This window comes from Gymnoscopelus braueri, assembly GCF_963280865.1.
Source record: "Gymnoscopelus braueri genome assembly, chromosome: 10".
NCBI classification, from domain to species: domain Eukaryota; kingdom Metazoa; phylum Chordata; class Actinopteri; order Myctophiformes; family Myctophidae; genus Gymnoscopelus; species Gymnoscopelus braueri.
Window position 1 is genome coordinate 52565938 of NC_137611.1, and position 17242 is coordinate 52583179.

The window sequence follows — 17242 nt, forward strand, 5'->3', positions numbered from 1 at the left end:
TCCTGTGTGTAAACTTATTAAAAGCTCTCTGGTAAGGTAATCGGTTTGCCTATTGTATTACCTGTGACATTTGGTAGATGGTGTGGTCACGGTGCATTATATTGTGTTGATGACATGCTGTGTGCTTTGTGCCATGTCCATATTGTAAACTATGTCTGCTTTGTTGTTGGTTGTAGGTCCATGTGGAACAAGCGGCACCTGTATAGCACCGCTGTTCCTTTCCCTTCATTATTTAATTTGTTATTTTGATAAGTTTTGTACCAGTCTTCTAATTGTATCACACTGAACACTTTTTAACCATTTTCTATATGCAAATAAATGCAAGTAGCGTTTTCTAAACATTTCTATAATAAAATAATTGCTATTTTTGTACCCTACATTTTGGTTCGTCTCACATTTATTAGCGGGGTAACATCAAGTACTGTTTTGAGATATTTTTTACTTAACTGGAGTATTTCCAGTGTTCAGTATTTTTACTTCTACTCTACTACATCTCAGAGGCAAATTTACTTTTACTCAACTACAATTATTTGAAAAACTTTAGTTACTAGTTACTTTGCAGATATGAATTACATTATAAAACATACATTAACCACTTTAGCCCTGTTTTATACATAGGTAATTTGAAAATAGCAGATCTACAAGCTCACAACGCATCGTGACGCGTGAGCTTGTAGATCTGCTATTTTCAAACATTTTAGTACTTTTACTTTTGGTACTTTAAGTATATTTTGATAACGAAACTTTCACTCAAGTAACATTTTGAACACAGGCCTTTTACTTGTAAAAGAGTACTTCTACATTGTATATTGATACTTTTACTTAAAGGAGGAGTTCACCCAAAAAATTACTTGTTTTCCATCAATTACACACCCCATGAAGCATTGATTTCATGGATTTATTTTAGTTTTTGTGGCATTCCTAAGACAATAATTTGATGACCGTGTGTATTTCCGGTAGGAGACACAAATAATCTACTTTGTGTCTCCTACCGGATACATTAGCCGGTAGGAGACGGGAATCAAATTATTAGCTTAGGAATGCGACAAAAACAAAAAAGAATCCATGGATTCAAGACTTCATAGGGTGTGCAATTGATAGAGAATAAGTAATTTTTTGGGTGAACTCCTTTAATTAAAAAATGTCAGTACTTTTCGCACCACTGTTTAGTACTACCTCTGGAGGAGGACCAAAAAAAGGTTCAGAGAACCTTGTCTGAAACCGGGCCGTGCGCTATGGAAACAAACCCAAAACCCGGAAAATAGGTTCGGGTTCTGGAAAGTTCTGGTTCCACCCTCTTAGTGGAAAAGGGGCTTTAATGCTCATGATAATTTGGTACCATTTTTGCGAACGCGGGAGGAGGCGCGGCGAAGCCGCGCCTCCGACCAAGTGGAGCTTACTATGTAACCCTGCTTGGGTTGTGTCTCCGTCTGTGTCTCTGTGTGCACTGCCTGTGTGCAGCTCCTCTGAGATAAGTAAATGTCCAATTTAGACGTACCATACATCAAATGAAAGGTCTTTGAAAACTGAACACACCTGTCAAGGTTGCGTTTAAGCCCGCCCCTTCCCCCGGAAGCCACGCCCCGGAGAAGGCTCCTAAAAACTCCCCATTGAAACCCCATGTTAAATGAAAAGTGCCCGAATCGCTCCCAAACTTTTTCTACCCCCCCTAAGTGGGGGTCTACGAACAAATACATCGGGCTCGGATTTTGGCTCCGCCCCCCGGAAGTGGGTGAAACAGGCACTTCAAACACTTTGTTGAATTGTTCAAAAACATTCCAAGTTTTTTTTTTGTGAATTTGTATTTTTCTAAGATGCTCCTTTTAACGCAGATTAAAAAAAAATCGCTTACCGCGTTCGCGCGTCTTACTTGTGTTCTACTCCGTGTCTCAGAGGAGGACTGTGGACACTTCAGAAACCCGCCAACCAGACATCTTTAGACAGGTTTTTCTTTTTTTTAATATATTTGATTGTTTGTTGATTGATTGAATACTGTATTAACAGAGTGCCCAAAAAAAAGCACTAAAAGTACAGTTTAATACAAATACAATGCTAAAAGGATTGGACCCAAGAAAGCACTATGGGCTATGGCTTGTTTCCATTGGGGTCCTGTGTATTCAACTAGAAACATTTAGTAACAAATACAATACTATGCAAAAACATATAAACGAGTTGTAATCAAAAAGAAAAATGTTCAGAACAGTTCCGGGGGGGGGGGGGGGCTTAGATAGACTTGAATGCTTTACAGGGGCCAGTTCCGAATTGCAGCCACCTGTGTGCTCTTTTAGCGGTTTTGAAGGAGAGTAGTAAGGCCCCTGCATGCTACCAAATGAGGTGATCACCCTATCACCTTTTTGCGAACGCGGAAGGAGGCGCGGCGAAGCCGCGCCTCCGACCAAGTGGAGCTTACTATGTAACCCTGCTCAGGTTGTGTGTCTGTCTGTGTTCACCTCTCATTGGCTGCATGCACCCATGTGACTCACATGCGTGCACTGCCTGTAAGCAGCCACCCGAGTGCGCCAGAGTGCAGGAATTTAGACAATGCACACCAGCCTGCCACACACACACACACACACACACACACACACACACACACACAATGCTCTCTCCCCATCACGGTGAAATAACACGGATTAGTCTGTAAATACACAATATTTTCGAGCTGCGTTCGCTTCCAGCGTTCGCGCGTCTTACTTGTAGGTGATAGAGAGAGCACTCTCTACGATAGAGAGAGCTCTTTCTATCACCTTATCACCACCGCTGTGATAGGGTGACCACCGAAAATGGTAGCATGCGCCCCCTTAAGGATTCACACTTTTTTATGTCTGTTGCAGTGGTGTGTTTTCGTTTTTTTCCCGGAGGTATACGGTAATCACTCCCTGCACGACATGTGCGTGGTCGTGGGTATGGATGAAATAGTTGGTAGACTATATGCTTTTTTCCCAAAAAATCTGCACTGTACACTACGTAACACGGTAGAACACACCACTGGTCTGTTGGTAGGGCATTCCACATTTTGGTGGCATAGCAGTAGAATGAATTTATCCCCTTGTTTGAGCCATATCTGCAGTTTCTATTGTATTCCCCATCAATGATGTTGGTCAATGCTTTCTTTAAAGTCAATTCCAATTGAAAATCTAATTACACATTCGGCCTGGCGGAGACAATTACATCAACCAATTACATCAAACTAACAGGTTCTTGACAACCGGGGTTGAGCAGAGTAAAAACCAAAGCAGTGGAGACTATAAAACATCAGTGTTCAAGTAAGTTAGCTAATAAAGCCAAGAGGGGCTGGGCAGCTGATAACAATGAGCTAAAATAAAAAAGGTTAAAACCATCAAATATGGCGTCACACGTCATCGTGTGACAAGAGGGAGCTTGAAAGAGGGGCAAGTCTTAACTTAACCCCTCTGCTGAGTTGCTTTAGCTTCCCCTCTTTCACTTCTCCAGTCCTCAGTCTACCCCCACCACACAGACGGGTACTCTCAGGGGCGGAAAGGGCACACCCCGCCTCGTGCCAAGCTACCATTTCCCCGGCTGGGGTGTCCCCGTCCTCGACGCCCGACTCTGGACTCCCGTCTGGTGGCTCTCCTTTCTTCCAGCCAGGTCTCTTTCCTCTGCCCCTCTGTACAGCTCTCTCCCTTCTCTGTACTGCAGCCTGCATTTTACAGGCTGCAACCAATTAAGCAGGTGCAGGCCATTTCCTAATCAACAGCTTCTCAGGCACCATTCAGTTAGACAACTACAAAGACCTGAATCGACGAACTAATGACATCTATAATTTGGACAACACCACAATGGTATGGTATTTAATCAACACGACAACGTTGCCATACTCTGCAACCGTCATTGGGACAAAGATGTTTGTATTTGGGGGCCATGCGGTAAAGGACAACATCATCAGAGTGTTTGACACAGAGACCAACTGCTGGCTGTTGCGACAGCGTCTTCCAGAAAGACACAGGAGTCATTCAGCCTTTACCTACAATAGAGAGCTATACATATTTGGTGGCAACAACTTGAACGAGGACTTCACTTATGTGTGGAAATTAAATCCAGAGACCTTCTCCTGGAAGAAGGTTGAGCCCAAGGGGAAATGCCCGTTATGGATGTCTCATATGTCCTGTTGCATGGTGGGAGATCGTATCATCCTCTTTAGAGGATTCAGAGACAAACCCAGTGTCCTGTACATGCTAGACTTGAATCCTGGTTTGAAGATGTTATGTAAGCTAGCAGTTATTCAGTATGGTCTGGAGCAGTCAGAACTCCCACATGACATCAGATGGGAACTGGCAGCCATGACAGCAACTGAATAAGTAATAACCAATTATAACACCAGTCAGTTTTCAGACTGACAGGTGATAGTCAATGTCTTTTGATGTAATATCAGTGCAGAGACAGAGGACGTTCGTCTTTGGTAGCTTGTTTGTAAGGGATTCATAAATTTTTGGCTGTAAGTATATGGCATGTTTCTCAGTCGATATGAACTCCACACCTTCAATTGCTTGTTAAACACTTTGATATAACAATTCTCATCTTCCTCCTATAGTACACTTTGCAGTCAGTTGACCCCCCATTCATTGTAACACTTTTTTTTTCTCCCAACGTAGTCGTCATGTCAATTAATTCCTCCCACTGCTTACCATTGCCGCTGTAACCTACTTTTTCACCTGCCAGTGAGGGGCCCCCAACGGGAGGACATAGCCTCCCATCCTACTCCTCCCGTTGAACACGTTCCCACTGACAGACGCCGGCCCCAGCCTGGACAGTGCAGTGACAAAGATCACCCTCCCTGCCCGGCTTCCCTCCACTACTAGACTATATAAATCAAATAGTCTCTCTGTCCTCCATGCTGATGAGTCCAGTTTGAAGCGACTCTGTAGCTCACACCAAGATGAAAATACAAACGCATTAAAAGCACTTTCACCAAAGACTATACGACGTTGAGAAATAAAGAACTTTCCATCTGATCTCAGGTTAAAAACACCAGTAGGCCTAGGAGTCAATAAGGAACACATTACAAGAAGGCATTTCGTGCAACACAGCTTAATTTATAATGAATACAAATATAGTAATGCTCCATTCTGTGATTTTGCCGGGAAGACCAACCAACCTTCTCATCCAACATGCAGTGGTGTGTACGAAAACCTGAGTTCGAGATCAAACGTAGAGCCGCATGATAAACATAATCTAACATTCTAAAGGAGGTTGTGTTTGCATAGAATATCACCATAATCAATAACTGATAAAACATGTTGCACAAAGCAAATTCCTTCCTTGTCAAAGAAAAACGTTTTTTATTTAGATAATCGGAAATCCAGCTTCACCCTGAGCTTTGTCTAAGACCCTCAATTCTGTAAACTTAGTATCAGTGAGGATTGATATGAAGGTTACAATTTAATCATCATTGTTTAACTGAACACTGCTACTGTACATAATGCATATTCTGTTGTAGGTTGCAAGAAAATCATTACCATTAATTGGATGAAGCGTAATCCTCCCATAATTGATAGTCGTTACGAAAAGTGAAACGGGTATATTATGGGATGTAACTACAATTAAAGCTTCCTATTTTATTTAATTATTTTACGAAGAGATGGACATCAGTGATGGAACATTTGGAGTCTATACAGTATGTGGGTGGATCTGTGTGTCAGTGTTCTATACCCAGAGCAGGGGTGGGCAACTTTGATGATGGAAAGGGCCACTATATTTCCACACTAGCAGCAAAACTTCACGTTTTGAGCTTGCAGATCTGCTATTTTTGCTACTTTTGAATTGGAATCCAGATTTATTTTTTGTTATTTTTTAATTGGAATCCTGAAAAGTAACATTTTTATTCAATTTCAAACGCATTTAGTTATTTGTTAACCTTTTGAACTTAAATACAAATACATTGGACATAAAAACATCAATATCATTTCAATACTAGTCATTAAGCCACTAATATACGGTAGACTGAAGTAATTAAAGCGGGTCATGTTTGCATGTTTGGAATTGTAACAGCTGAAATCAATAATATATTTAGTATTCCGAGATGAACCTGCGGGCCGCATTAAGTGAAGTTGGGGGCCGCATGTGCCCCTGACAAGAGTCAGACCTGGGAGGTAATGAAGAGATGAGGTTGAAATTGGATGAGTTGGATGAGACAATGGAGAACACCATACCATTCATTAAACGCGTCTCTTCTCTCCCTCCCTCCCTCTCTCTCTCTCTCTCTCTCTCTCCTCCCTCCGTATTGTCAAGTATAAAACCGTAAACATAACCAATCAATACTTACAAAATGTCAACAAGACGAGGGGGCTTCAATGTGACTGTCTTAAATCATGTTTGTCATACAAATATGGTTCACGGAATATGAAAAATAGTCACGCAAAAAAAAAAGTAAAAAAATAGACGGCAGTTAGCACAAGACATCTGGCGCTGATCAGCGTAGTGAGTTGCCAAATTAGCCCCGGACGGACGGACAGACGGACGTTATTTCAGTTCTTCAGTTTGTAACATATATTTTCTTTCCTCATTTACTTACTCTTCCTTACTTTCCTAACTGTTAACTGTTCCAGGAGAGAACAGAAAGAAAGAAAAACGGTGTAAGTTTGGTGTATGCTGGAGCCTTGCAGGTCGAGGTTAGAGTACTTAGGGCACTAGGACCCTGCAGGTGGAGGGTCAGTCAAAGGAGATCAGCTGTGCCTCTGCCTGGGGGGGTTGCTGCTGCTGTGGCTGCCGGTGGCCACCAGAGGGAGCTTCTCTCTGCTGGCACGTAGGGTGCTGCGAGCCCGGGCCCATTGCCATCATCACATTGGCATCGTGCCCTGGCAGGGCTGACCTCATGCCCTGTATGACGGCATCGTGCCCTGGTAGGGCTGACCTCATGCCCTGTATGACGGCATCGTGCTCTGGCAGGGCTGACCTCATGCCCTGTATGCCGAACGACTGGTATCCCATGTAGCCTGTGCCATCTGCGGGGGCTGCCGCCTGGGGCATGGAGGTAAGCCTCTGGCCCTCGGAGACCAGATAGCCCTGTGGAGGGGCGGGCTGGTAGCCGGAGGAGGCAGGGTTAACGGTTGGGGGAGGGGCCTGACTCGGAGGAGCAGGCATCCCATTGGTGGTGCCTGCAGTGTGGCGCATGTAGGCGTCAACCATGTTGGCATCTGTAGCCTGGTACTGTCCACCGGGCGCGCCGGTCTGGCCAGGCTGGCCCATGTACACACCGCGATCGTTGCACTCCATAGAGCCAGCCGGCATGGCGGTGGCGTAAGATGGGTACGCCACCCCGACACCCTGCATCGGGCCGTAGGACTGAGGGAAGGCGGGCATCTGGGCTCTCATCTGGACGGCGTGCTTCTGCATCTCCAGGCGGATCCGGCTCTCGTTCTCCTCCTCCTGCATACGCTGGATGGCCTGCTGCCGCTGCATATCCAGGTACTCCTGCTTCTTCTGCCTCATGATCTCCAGCTTGTGTGCCAGCTGGATCTTCCTCTGCCTGTCGGCCTCCTCCGCGGCACGCCGCACCTTCTCCCTGTGTTCGTCCCGCAGGGCGTTGAGAGCCGCCTGCGCGTCAAACACCTGGCTCAGCTTGTCCTGCAGGCCCTCGTAGTACAGCCGCTTCTCCTCCAGCTGGTTGAGCAAGTCCCGCAGCCGTGGGTGCACGTCGTCGATGGACCGGAAGAGCGACAGCACGGCGCTGTCGTTGGTGATGCTGCGTCCGCGGTTCTGGTTGCTCCGGATGCGGTTGAGGAAGGTGGTGACGTTGTTCTGCAGGGCCTTCAGGAACTGCTGGTGGTTCTCCTCGGACGCCCCGTCGTCGTTCCGCCGGTACTGCTGCTGCCCCGCCATGTTGTCGGACTGATGAGGGACGCGACCGTCCACTGGCGGCAAGAGCTCAGCCAGTGGTGTAGGAGCGGGGGCGGAGGGGGTGGGACCCCGGCAGGCGTCTTCTTGTTTCTTCTCCCAATAGGTCCTGTTCAGGTAGCGAGCCAGCTCTGGGTGAGCGTCCTCATCCGACGGAGCCGAGGCATTCGCAGGGGACGAGTAGAGGGTGCTGACCGCAAGGGATGATGTGGGCTCAGCTTTAGGATAATACGAGTACTTGTGCCTCATCCTCTCTTTCTCCTCCGCCTCACTTTGGGACAGAGCAATGGCCAGTTGAAGCTCCTCCTCGGCCTGTAGCTGCTCATCTCTTCTCTGGGAGGAGGGCGCCGAGGGCGCAGTTTCCCCCTGAGACTGGGTGGGGCTCAAATCCGGGCCTTTGCCCCTGGCAGCTTTCGTTTTGCTTTTTCTTTTGGGGGAGTTCAGAAGCTCGTGGCAGGGATCGCACACGCGCACTTCCTTGTCGGCGGCGACCTTTGTAACGATGGTTGTTTTAGAGGAACACTTGGCACAGAAGACCTGACCACAGTTACGGCAGTGGTGCTTCTTGTTTATAAGGAGACCAAACTGGTCTCTGCACCTGTGGCAGGTTTCGCCGTCGGACCAGCACGGGACCTTCTCTGCCGAAAAGAACATTGCATCGCTCTCCTTAAACTCGGGGAAGACGTGACCGTCACTCTTCAGGTTCTGGTAAGTGTCTTGGACCACTTTGCACTTGGGCTCAGTGCGGAAGGCCTGTGCCCAGGCCTGGATGAGGTACAGGATCTTAAACTTGACGTTGGGGTCTGTTGTCTGCTTCTTGAGTAGATCCTTCAGCTCCTCCATGGTCTGTCTACTGGCCACCTCATCGCGGATCGTCTGGCCACAGTTCTTCACCACAGACTCCAGGACCTCTAGTGCATAGAGGGCCACATGTGGATTGTTGTCCTTCAGTTTCTTCTTGATGGCACCAATTGCATATTTGGCTTGCGTGTCTCCTTGCTGAACTAAATCGCAGATCTGCAGGATGGCCTCCCAGTCTGTGTCCAACAGAAGTTGACTGGTGGCTTTATCGAGAAGCAGATCAAAGGTGGCTCCAGCTTTGGCCATTGTCACTGGACTCTCAAACAAGCGGCGTCTGTTCTTCAGGACAAAATGGACATCCAGAGGTTCTCTCCCTGCAGCATCTTAAATAGGCTGAGCAGAGCTGGGGTCTGACGTCATACATGATATATGTCCATATATGGAGATCACTGATGTCATCAATGTGATGTCATAGTGCTGACGTCACAGACTGGCCTGGTCTGTTTCAGGCGAAAATCTAATTAATTCGGAGGCGGTAACGTTTGCGTTTTCTCGCCGTCAGCTGATGCTTCATATCCATATCCGTCGGGCTCATTTGCTTATTTTTGGAATACAGTTCTTATATGCCGCGATATTAAAGGGATATTTCACTTTCAAAAAAAACTTTGGTCATTTTATCATCTACTCAGGCCTTTGTGAACCCCCCAGACAGTTTTTAAGTTGCTTGATTAATTATTTAGATATTTGATATTCATTTTATCAGACACCCCCTTCCTGTACAAACCCATTGTAACTTCAAACTCCATTTTAACCATGTTAGATTCATCAAAAACACCCGTCCTTGGTTCTGGTGACTCACCCTGCCCTCCTAATGCGTGAGGGGCCGTGTTTTTCCGATTACTTTTTTCATTTATTTTATTTACATTTTTATTGTATTTTATTAATTTCATTTTCCAAAAAATATATAAAAAATAAATGAAAAAAGTTATTGAAAAAACACAGCCCCCTCACGCATTAGGAGGGCAGGGTGAGTCACCAGAACCAAGGACGGGTGTCTTTGATGAATCTAACATGGTTAAAATGGAGTTTGAAGTTACAGTGGGTTTGTATAGGAAGGGGGCGTGTCTGATAAAATGAATATCAAAATAATTAATCAAGCAACTTAAAAACTGTCTGGGGGGCTCACAAAGGCCTGAGTAGATGATAAAATGACCAAAAGTTTTTTTGAAAGTGAAATATCCCTTTAAACACGTCTATGGAAATTCAGAATGGGGGGGGGGGGGTGACCCAGGTAGGATGCGTATTACGCCAGACTTCAGTGCTCTATGGGTACTGCACTAAGTACTATGGCAACGGGTATTGTTTAACAGGAGGGGCATGCGTTCGCAATGGTCATCATTCCCAGCGGGCATCAGCGTAGTAAATATAACTCCAAAATGTGTTAAATAATGTCAAATAATCAAATTTTCACAGCATGTGTCCATGGAAACGATGAACACACCACATCAGTGCAGAACTCATAAAAGTTCAGACAAGCTTAAAGGAGCACTTCACCCATTTTCAACCTTATCTTCATATCTCTAATGCTCATTATGAGACGGCACAATTTCCGTCTACTCACCGCGTGTCTCATTGGTGGGCTGTGGACAGTTTAGAAACCTGCCAACCAATGACGGCTAAAAACAGAGGCTACACCCAATTAGATTTTTTTTCCCATCACTGGAACCCCAATTTACATAGTAAAATTCTCCATGATAATTGAATTCTGACTGAGAGTTACAGACCCCTAAGAGTCCATGTGGTTCTTAAATATCAATCATTTAGCTGGGGACCCCCTGGAACCCCCTCAAGGACTAAAGGGGTGGAGTTTCCAGTTGTGGCATGTTGATCAGTGTTGCCAGGTCCGCTTATTATAAGTGACTTTTATATCGGTAGTGGCGGGCTTTGTCCCTTTCTTATGAATTATAATATAATTCAAAAATCGCTCCCTTTTTTTGTTTTAATCTTGATGATTATGGGAAACAGCTCGTGGAAATCAAAAATCACACCCTGTGTGAAGTGGGCGGTGTCTTGCTAGCTAATCACAATACTGAATGGAGTCAACCAATCATGTACAAAAGATAAATACATTTATTGAAACACTCTTTATGATGGACGAAACCATAACTCGAAAAAAACCAAGTTTTTTTTTTTTTCGAGTTATGGTTGCTTATATAGGGATATGCACATGTGTCATGTGACACTGGCCAATCACAGTCCTGAATAGATTGTGATTGGCCAATCACAGCGCAGGATAATTGTACTAATTTCCAAACTTCACTTTCAGGGCCGGTTTCACTGGCCAAAGTATTTGTACATTTTTCCAAATCTCACTTATAGGGGCGGTTTCACCGCCCAAAAATCCATATCTTTATAATACAGAAATGTCGACCATCTGAAAAGTATTAATTTGTGCACAGAATACTTGATCAGGGCTACTTTTGAACAAATCCGTTCAAAATCAACGAGGCGTGGCATGGAGGTGATCAGCCTGTGGTACTGCAGAGGTGTTATGGAAGCCCAGGTTTGCTAGCCGCCGTAAGCTCATTTGTATTGTTGGTCTATGCAGGGGCGCCGATATTTATAAGCTCTAGTGGGTGCGCAACCTGGCACACATGCACGCGCGCATGTGTGCCACTTTTTTGGGGGGTTCGCGCACTTTTTTGGGGGGGTTTTGTAACTTTATTTCGGTTAATTCGGTTTATTCAGTGGCGATCTGAACCAAGCGATCTGATTAATATATATATATATTATATATATTTTGACCAGCACCCAGTGGGTGCTCCTCATTTCACCTGGGTGCTTTAGCCCCGAGGCACCCACAGTATCGGTGCCCTTGGGTCTATCTATGTCTCACACCTTCCTCTTGACAATACAACAGGTCAGGTCAGGGTTCAGGTCAGGCCAGTTGGCTGGTCACTCAGTTAAGCGCAGTAATACCATGGTCAGTACACCAATTACTAGTAGTTCTGGCACTGTGGGCAGGTCCTGCTGGAAAAGGATATCCAATCCACTTTATTTATAAAATGAATAAAGTCAGCATCTCCATAAAGCTTTTCAATACACGGAAGCACAAAGTGCTCCAAAATATCCTGATAGATGGTAGTGTAGCCATACCCGTTTTTTTTACCAATTCACAAGCATTGCTCTGCATTTGCACACAGCCATTGACCATCATGTGCACGGAACACCGAAGCCCGTTTTTCGCTTTCCCCAAATGTCAGCTGTTTATTAGCGTTTTTGTGTTCGCTGGCTCCCGGGTTGCCAAATCATGTGCGTGAAACAAGTGCCGATGTTGCCACATCCGTGAAACAAGTGTGGGTGCTCATGTGACGGTGGCCAGGTTGTCACATTTAACTTGCCAGTTCTTTATAAAACAATGGCACCTTTTACTCTCTCTCAAATAAATAGTTCGCATTAAACTCACAACAATAAAAATATCAATTGCACAATAAAGTGCGGGGTGCGTAATTATTGTGAGAATAAATTGAATCAGTACTGCAAACGACTACGCCACCTTTTTGTAAAGAGGTAAGGTCCTCTATAACACTTCCTCTTCTTTTCAGGCTATTCACAGGTTCGAGTTTACCCAGGTATGTGTAAAACACTATTAAATGAGAACAACACTTTGCAAATATCCCTTGAGAGAACTGGACAGAAACAGGTTTGTATAAAAGGTAAGTTAACTTTATTGTCCCTAATACAAAAGGCGTCTATGCCATAAAACCAATCTACAAAAACAAACATAAAAATAACACTATAGCCTACTAATTAAAAACCTCCGCTAACTAAAATACAAATACAACAGGTCACTTCCAACAATAAAGGCAAAATCACAGGGCTTGTGCAAATTTAGCAAATAAATATAGCAATCAAGTGTCTACTACTACTGGAACAGTAAAGTGACAGGTTCTAATTTAAAGTGCTATATACTCATCACGGTTCTAGCGCAAGAGGTGGGAATGTCCATATATGGGGCGTAATGGAAGGGGTTAGGCCAGGAATCTCTGCCTCTTCTTTTCTTCGTCTGCGCCGTCTGAAATCATAGAAACTAGAACCAGTTCATCTGTTCAACGTGACTTGCATATGAGGTTTAAGACCGTGGTTTTATAAAGGTAAGCGTTGCATAGAGGGTCACTTACTCGCGAGCCAGACAGATGTCTGGCTGTGAGTGTGTTGAGCCCATCGTTCAAAATGACTGATCCTTGCTGGTGCAAATCATTATGAACATTAGATATGTTTCTATTTCATGCAAATAAAAAGGGCAGTAAAGTAGCCGAATAAATCCATTTAAAACACAAGCTAATGGGACAATGACATTTTATTGAACTCAGAACACAATTACACTGTAAAACAGCAACACATTTCACATTTATAATTCTTCTTGTACAATGGTGGAATAATGCATTGTATCTGTACAGTAACTTAAAAATAGAAATACCACAATGTAGAAATACTCTGTTACAAGTTAAAGGCCTGTATTCAACATTATACTCGTGTAAAAGCACAAATGTATTGACATCCAAATATACTTAGTAACAAAAGTAAAAATACTCACTATGCAGAATGCCCCATTTCTTTTGTTCCCCCCAAAAGTTCAAAATGACTCTTTACAAGCTCACAACGTGTCCCAGTGTGATTTGTTGTGAGCTTGTAGATTGGTTATTTTTTAATAAACTAATAATAAAATAAGGCTTAATTGGTTAATGTATGTTAAGCTCAATTCATCTGTCGTACAACGGTGTTGCTTTCTTAATAAACTAATGGATCTAACAAGCTAATAAAGCGTCGCATCGCGACATCTGTAGATCAGACCTATAAGCTAACATACCTCACTCTCAAGAGTTTGATTTGATTTCCTAGATCAATTCAAGATAGAATTCACCAAGGTGCATAGTAAAAGTAGAATTATCCGGATAGCTCAAAAAGTCCAAAGACGTAATTCCATTGCCGTCCCAAAATAAATAATTGCAACATAGGTATAGTATCTAACTGATAACACATGTGTTATTCTATTATAACTAAATGAAAATCACTGTAGTAATAGCATTCAACAACATAGACAGTCATAAAACCAGTGTACAAGAGACAAATAAACAAATAGAACATTTAAAAACACGCAATACCAGCCATACCAACAAGATCCAGTGCAGACCAACCAGGGGCCCCTGACGCTATTCTAACTAGCCCATCAGCCAATTCATCAACACATTTTTAAAACTTCAATGACTGGGCAAATTTAATTTCATGTGTGATTTTGTTCCACTCCTCCCCCCCTGTGTATTGCAATGAGCTTCTACCTACCTTATCTTTTAGGTTTGGTGGTTTAATATAAGCTACACTAGCCCTTGTGTTCACGCTGTGTCACTAACATTCTGGAAATAACCAAAAATGCCCAAAATAAAAGTATATTGGGCATTGATGTTGTATGTATTGCATGTATTGCATGTTATAGAGCAGGGGTCTTAAACGTTTTCAGGCCAAGGACCCCCTAGCTGAGAAAGAGATGAAGCCTCTGGGCGCTGCGAGGCGTTGAGAGCTTGTAGATCGGCTATTTTTGGCTAAAGTTCTCCTCAGAAAAGGGATGCTAGGGTTCAAGTGGTTAAGGTAAAAAAAAAAAAAAAAAAATCCTCACACAAAGATTTGGCGGACCCCCTATAGTAACGGACCATAAAGATTGTAAGCTAGCTAGCCAATTTCGTTCTTTAAAATGGTCCATTTGGAACCCCCTCAAGGAACCCTGGGGATCCCTGGACCCCAACCATACTTCTAACTATGACCTTTGACACTCATGTTCTGACTGCACAGGTCAAACCTTGCCATTGGACCTCAAAAGGGGGATTTACACCACAGAGGCTTTGGACTTTGCACTTTTTATTACTTCCTCTATTCGAACATTGTGATCTACAAGCACACAACGTGCTATGATGCGTTGTGGAGCTTGTAGACCTGCTACTTTCAGTACTTTTGTGTGACACTGTCATATGACCAAGGTAAGGCATTCATTTAGGAAAAACAATACTTTTTTTTTAAAAGAAATATTCACACTAAAAGGTTTCCGTCTAACAAAACATTTGTCTTGTAAAAAGGTTTTCTTGAAGAAAAAAACAATGAAATCTCTTGTCATTTAAGGACTTGAAGACATAGTTAGAGGGCCCTCATGTCATTTGTATATCTCTGCTGTTCGGCCGGAACCAGCTAAATCCAAAATGGTAATCGTTCAGGAAATGAAAAACAAAATATCAATTTTTCAGAAAATGAAGAAAACCTTATATTTTTAAAACAAAGCAATACTGCCTCATCAAACTTGGTAGTGACTTTATATATTATCAGATACTTGCATGTGTCATTATATTATCACCACTTTACCCAAATCCAGTGCAAGTGGAGTTAGGAGGTTTTGTCCATCATTGATAAGAACAGCTGGCAATGGATCTCAAAGCTCACAACACATCACAACGCATTGTGAGCTTGGAGATCAGCTATTTATGGTGAGCGCGATCCTCATATACTATAGATCAAGCTGAATTCTGTACTTAAACAACTTTTATTTTAACATGCATTGTAAACAACCATGGATCTAACTGTTACCACTGTTGTTCTTCTACAGTTGAGTGCAACAAACAATTCTGCCTCAATACTCAATCATGTATTTAACAAAAGCGATCATGGCACACCAACAATAAATAAATGGCATATAAATACAAAATACATTCATGAAAAATAGAATCTGTCAAATCTGTAGCCTACTGCACTAACAATAACAACCACAGTTGAATTTACCTATCATATACCTATCAACATTTTATTATCACACTGTTGTGTGTTGTGTGTTGCGTGTGTGTTTCTTAGTGCTTTAGATTGTCATAAAAGCTGTGAAAGTCTTTTGGCATGATCTCCTTGAGCTCTTGGAGATGTTTGAAACAAACTCCTGCACACACTCATTCTCTGTCCATTAACATTTAAAAAGAAAACACGAGCAGATGACCTTTGTGAAGACACCCTTCTCCTCTTTACTGGGGTGACATCTATCAAACCTTGCACATACATTCTCTTCTCTTCCCAGTTTATGTTCTCCCAAAAGCATTGAAAAATCTTCTCCCTGTCTGCCTCATACAGAGCAGAGCTTCTCGAGAGCCTGAGAGGAGGGGGGAGTTTGTTTTTGACGGACAGTTTGAGGGTCCAATGGAGTTAGGAGTTTTCGTCAGAGGCGCTTTTTAATACTTTTCATATGTTATTAAAAAAAAAATCACACCCTGTGTGAAGTGGGCGGTGTCTTGCTAGCTAATCACAATACTGAATGGAGTCAACCAATCATGTACAAAAGATAAATACATTTATTGAAACACTCTTTATGATGGACGAAACCATAACTTGAAAAAAACAAATATTTGTTTTTTTTCAAGTTATGGTTGCTTATATAGGGCTATGCACATGTGTCATGTGACACTGGCCAATCACAGTCCTGAATAGATTGTGATTGGCCAATCACAGCGCAGGATAATTCTACTAATTTCCTGGGCCCAGATCACAGCGCAGGAAAATGTACATTTTTCCAAATCTCACTTATAGGGGCGGTTTCACCGCCCAAAAATTACACAGATGTAGAGGGGGTTCAATAGCGTTGATTTATGAAAAAAAAAAAAAAAACTGAAAATGAAGTTAGCTGGTCCCGGCTGGACACTGACGATATATTGTATATATTTTGCATACTAAGTGATTCGTAAATTGTGTGTAGCAGTTTAGGGGTGCAATAGTTAAAACTGATCAATTTAATCGATTACAAAATAATAATCGATAATTTAATAAATGAATCTATTAATCTATATTTATTAAGAGCCATGGCAGCACTAGCCTGGTAAACCCCCTCCGGAAATCTCATTTCCATTTGATTTCATGGAAATGAGATTTCCGGAGGGAGGGTTTACCAGGCTATGGCAGCACAGCAGCAGACTTTAAACGAGTCACACTCAGTAAACCGTTTTTCTTTACCAATTCACATTTTAAAGAATTGGCTTTTGTAATAAAGAGTTATTCTACAATGGTAAAAGAAAGTCAACTCTGTGGAATGAATCTCTCTATTACTTATATTTCAAATAAGAAGTTGGTGGAAAGACTAGTATTTACTCAAGTATTGTAGTTTACTTACAATTTAGACATTTAGCAGATGCTTTACAATAAGCATGGTAAACGCATAAATCAAATGCAGAGAGACAGTGTAGTGCCTCAGTAAACTAGGATCATAGGTAAATCAAGAACCTATAGCATCAGTCTAAACAATATACTGAAATGCAGAGAGACAGTGTAGTGCCTCAGTAAACTAGGATCATAGGTAAACCAAGAACCTATAGCATCAGTCTAAACAATATACTAAAATGCAGAGAGACAGTGTAGTGCCTCAGTAAACTAGGATCATAGGTAAACCAAGAACCTATAGCATCAGTCTAAACAATATACTAAAATGCAGAGACATTGTAGTGCCTCAGTAAACTAGGATCATAGGTAAACCAAGAACCTATAGCATCAGTCTAAACAATATACTAATCTG

The 17242-nt window shown here is 42.8% G+C and overlaps 1 protein-coding gene across 1 annotated transcript; it reads right to left on the minus strand.

Moving 5' to 3' along the window:
• Positions 1-6669: 6669 nt before the first annotated feature.
• LOC308093683 (hepatocyte growth factor-regulated tyrosine kinase substrate-like) lies at positions 6670-8961 on the minus strand (the record flags this gene model as incomplete). Its single annotated transcript, XM_080440012.1, has 1 exon — positions 6670-8961. One exon carries the CDS (start codon positions 8959-8961, stop codon positions 6670-6672), a length of 2292 nt encoding a protein of 763 aa, XP_080296138.1.
• Between the last annotated feature and the right edge of the window lie 8281 nt (positions 8962-17242).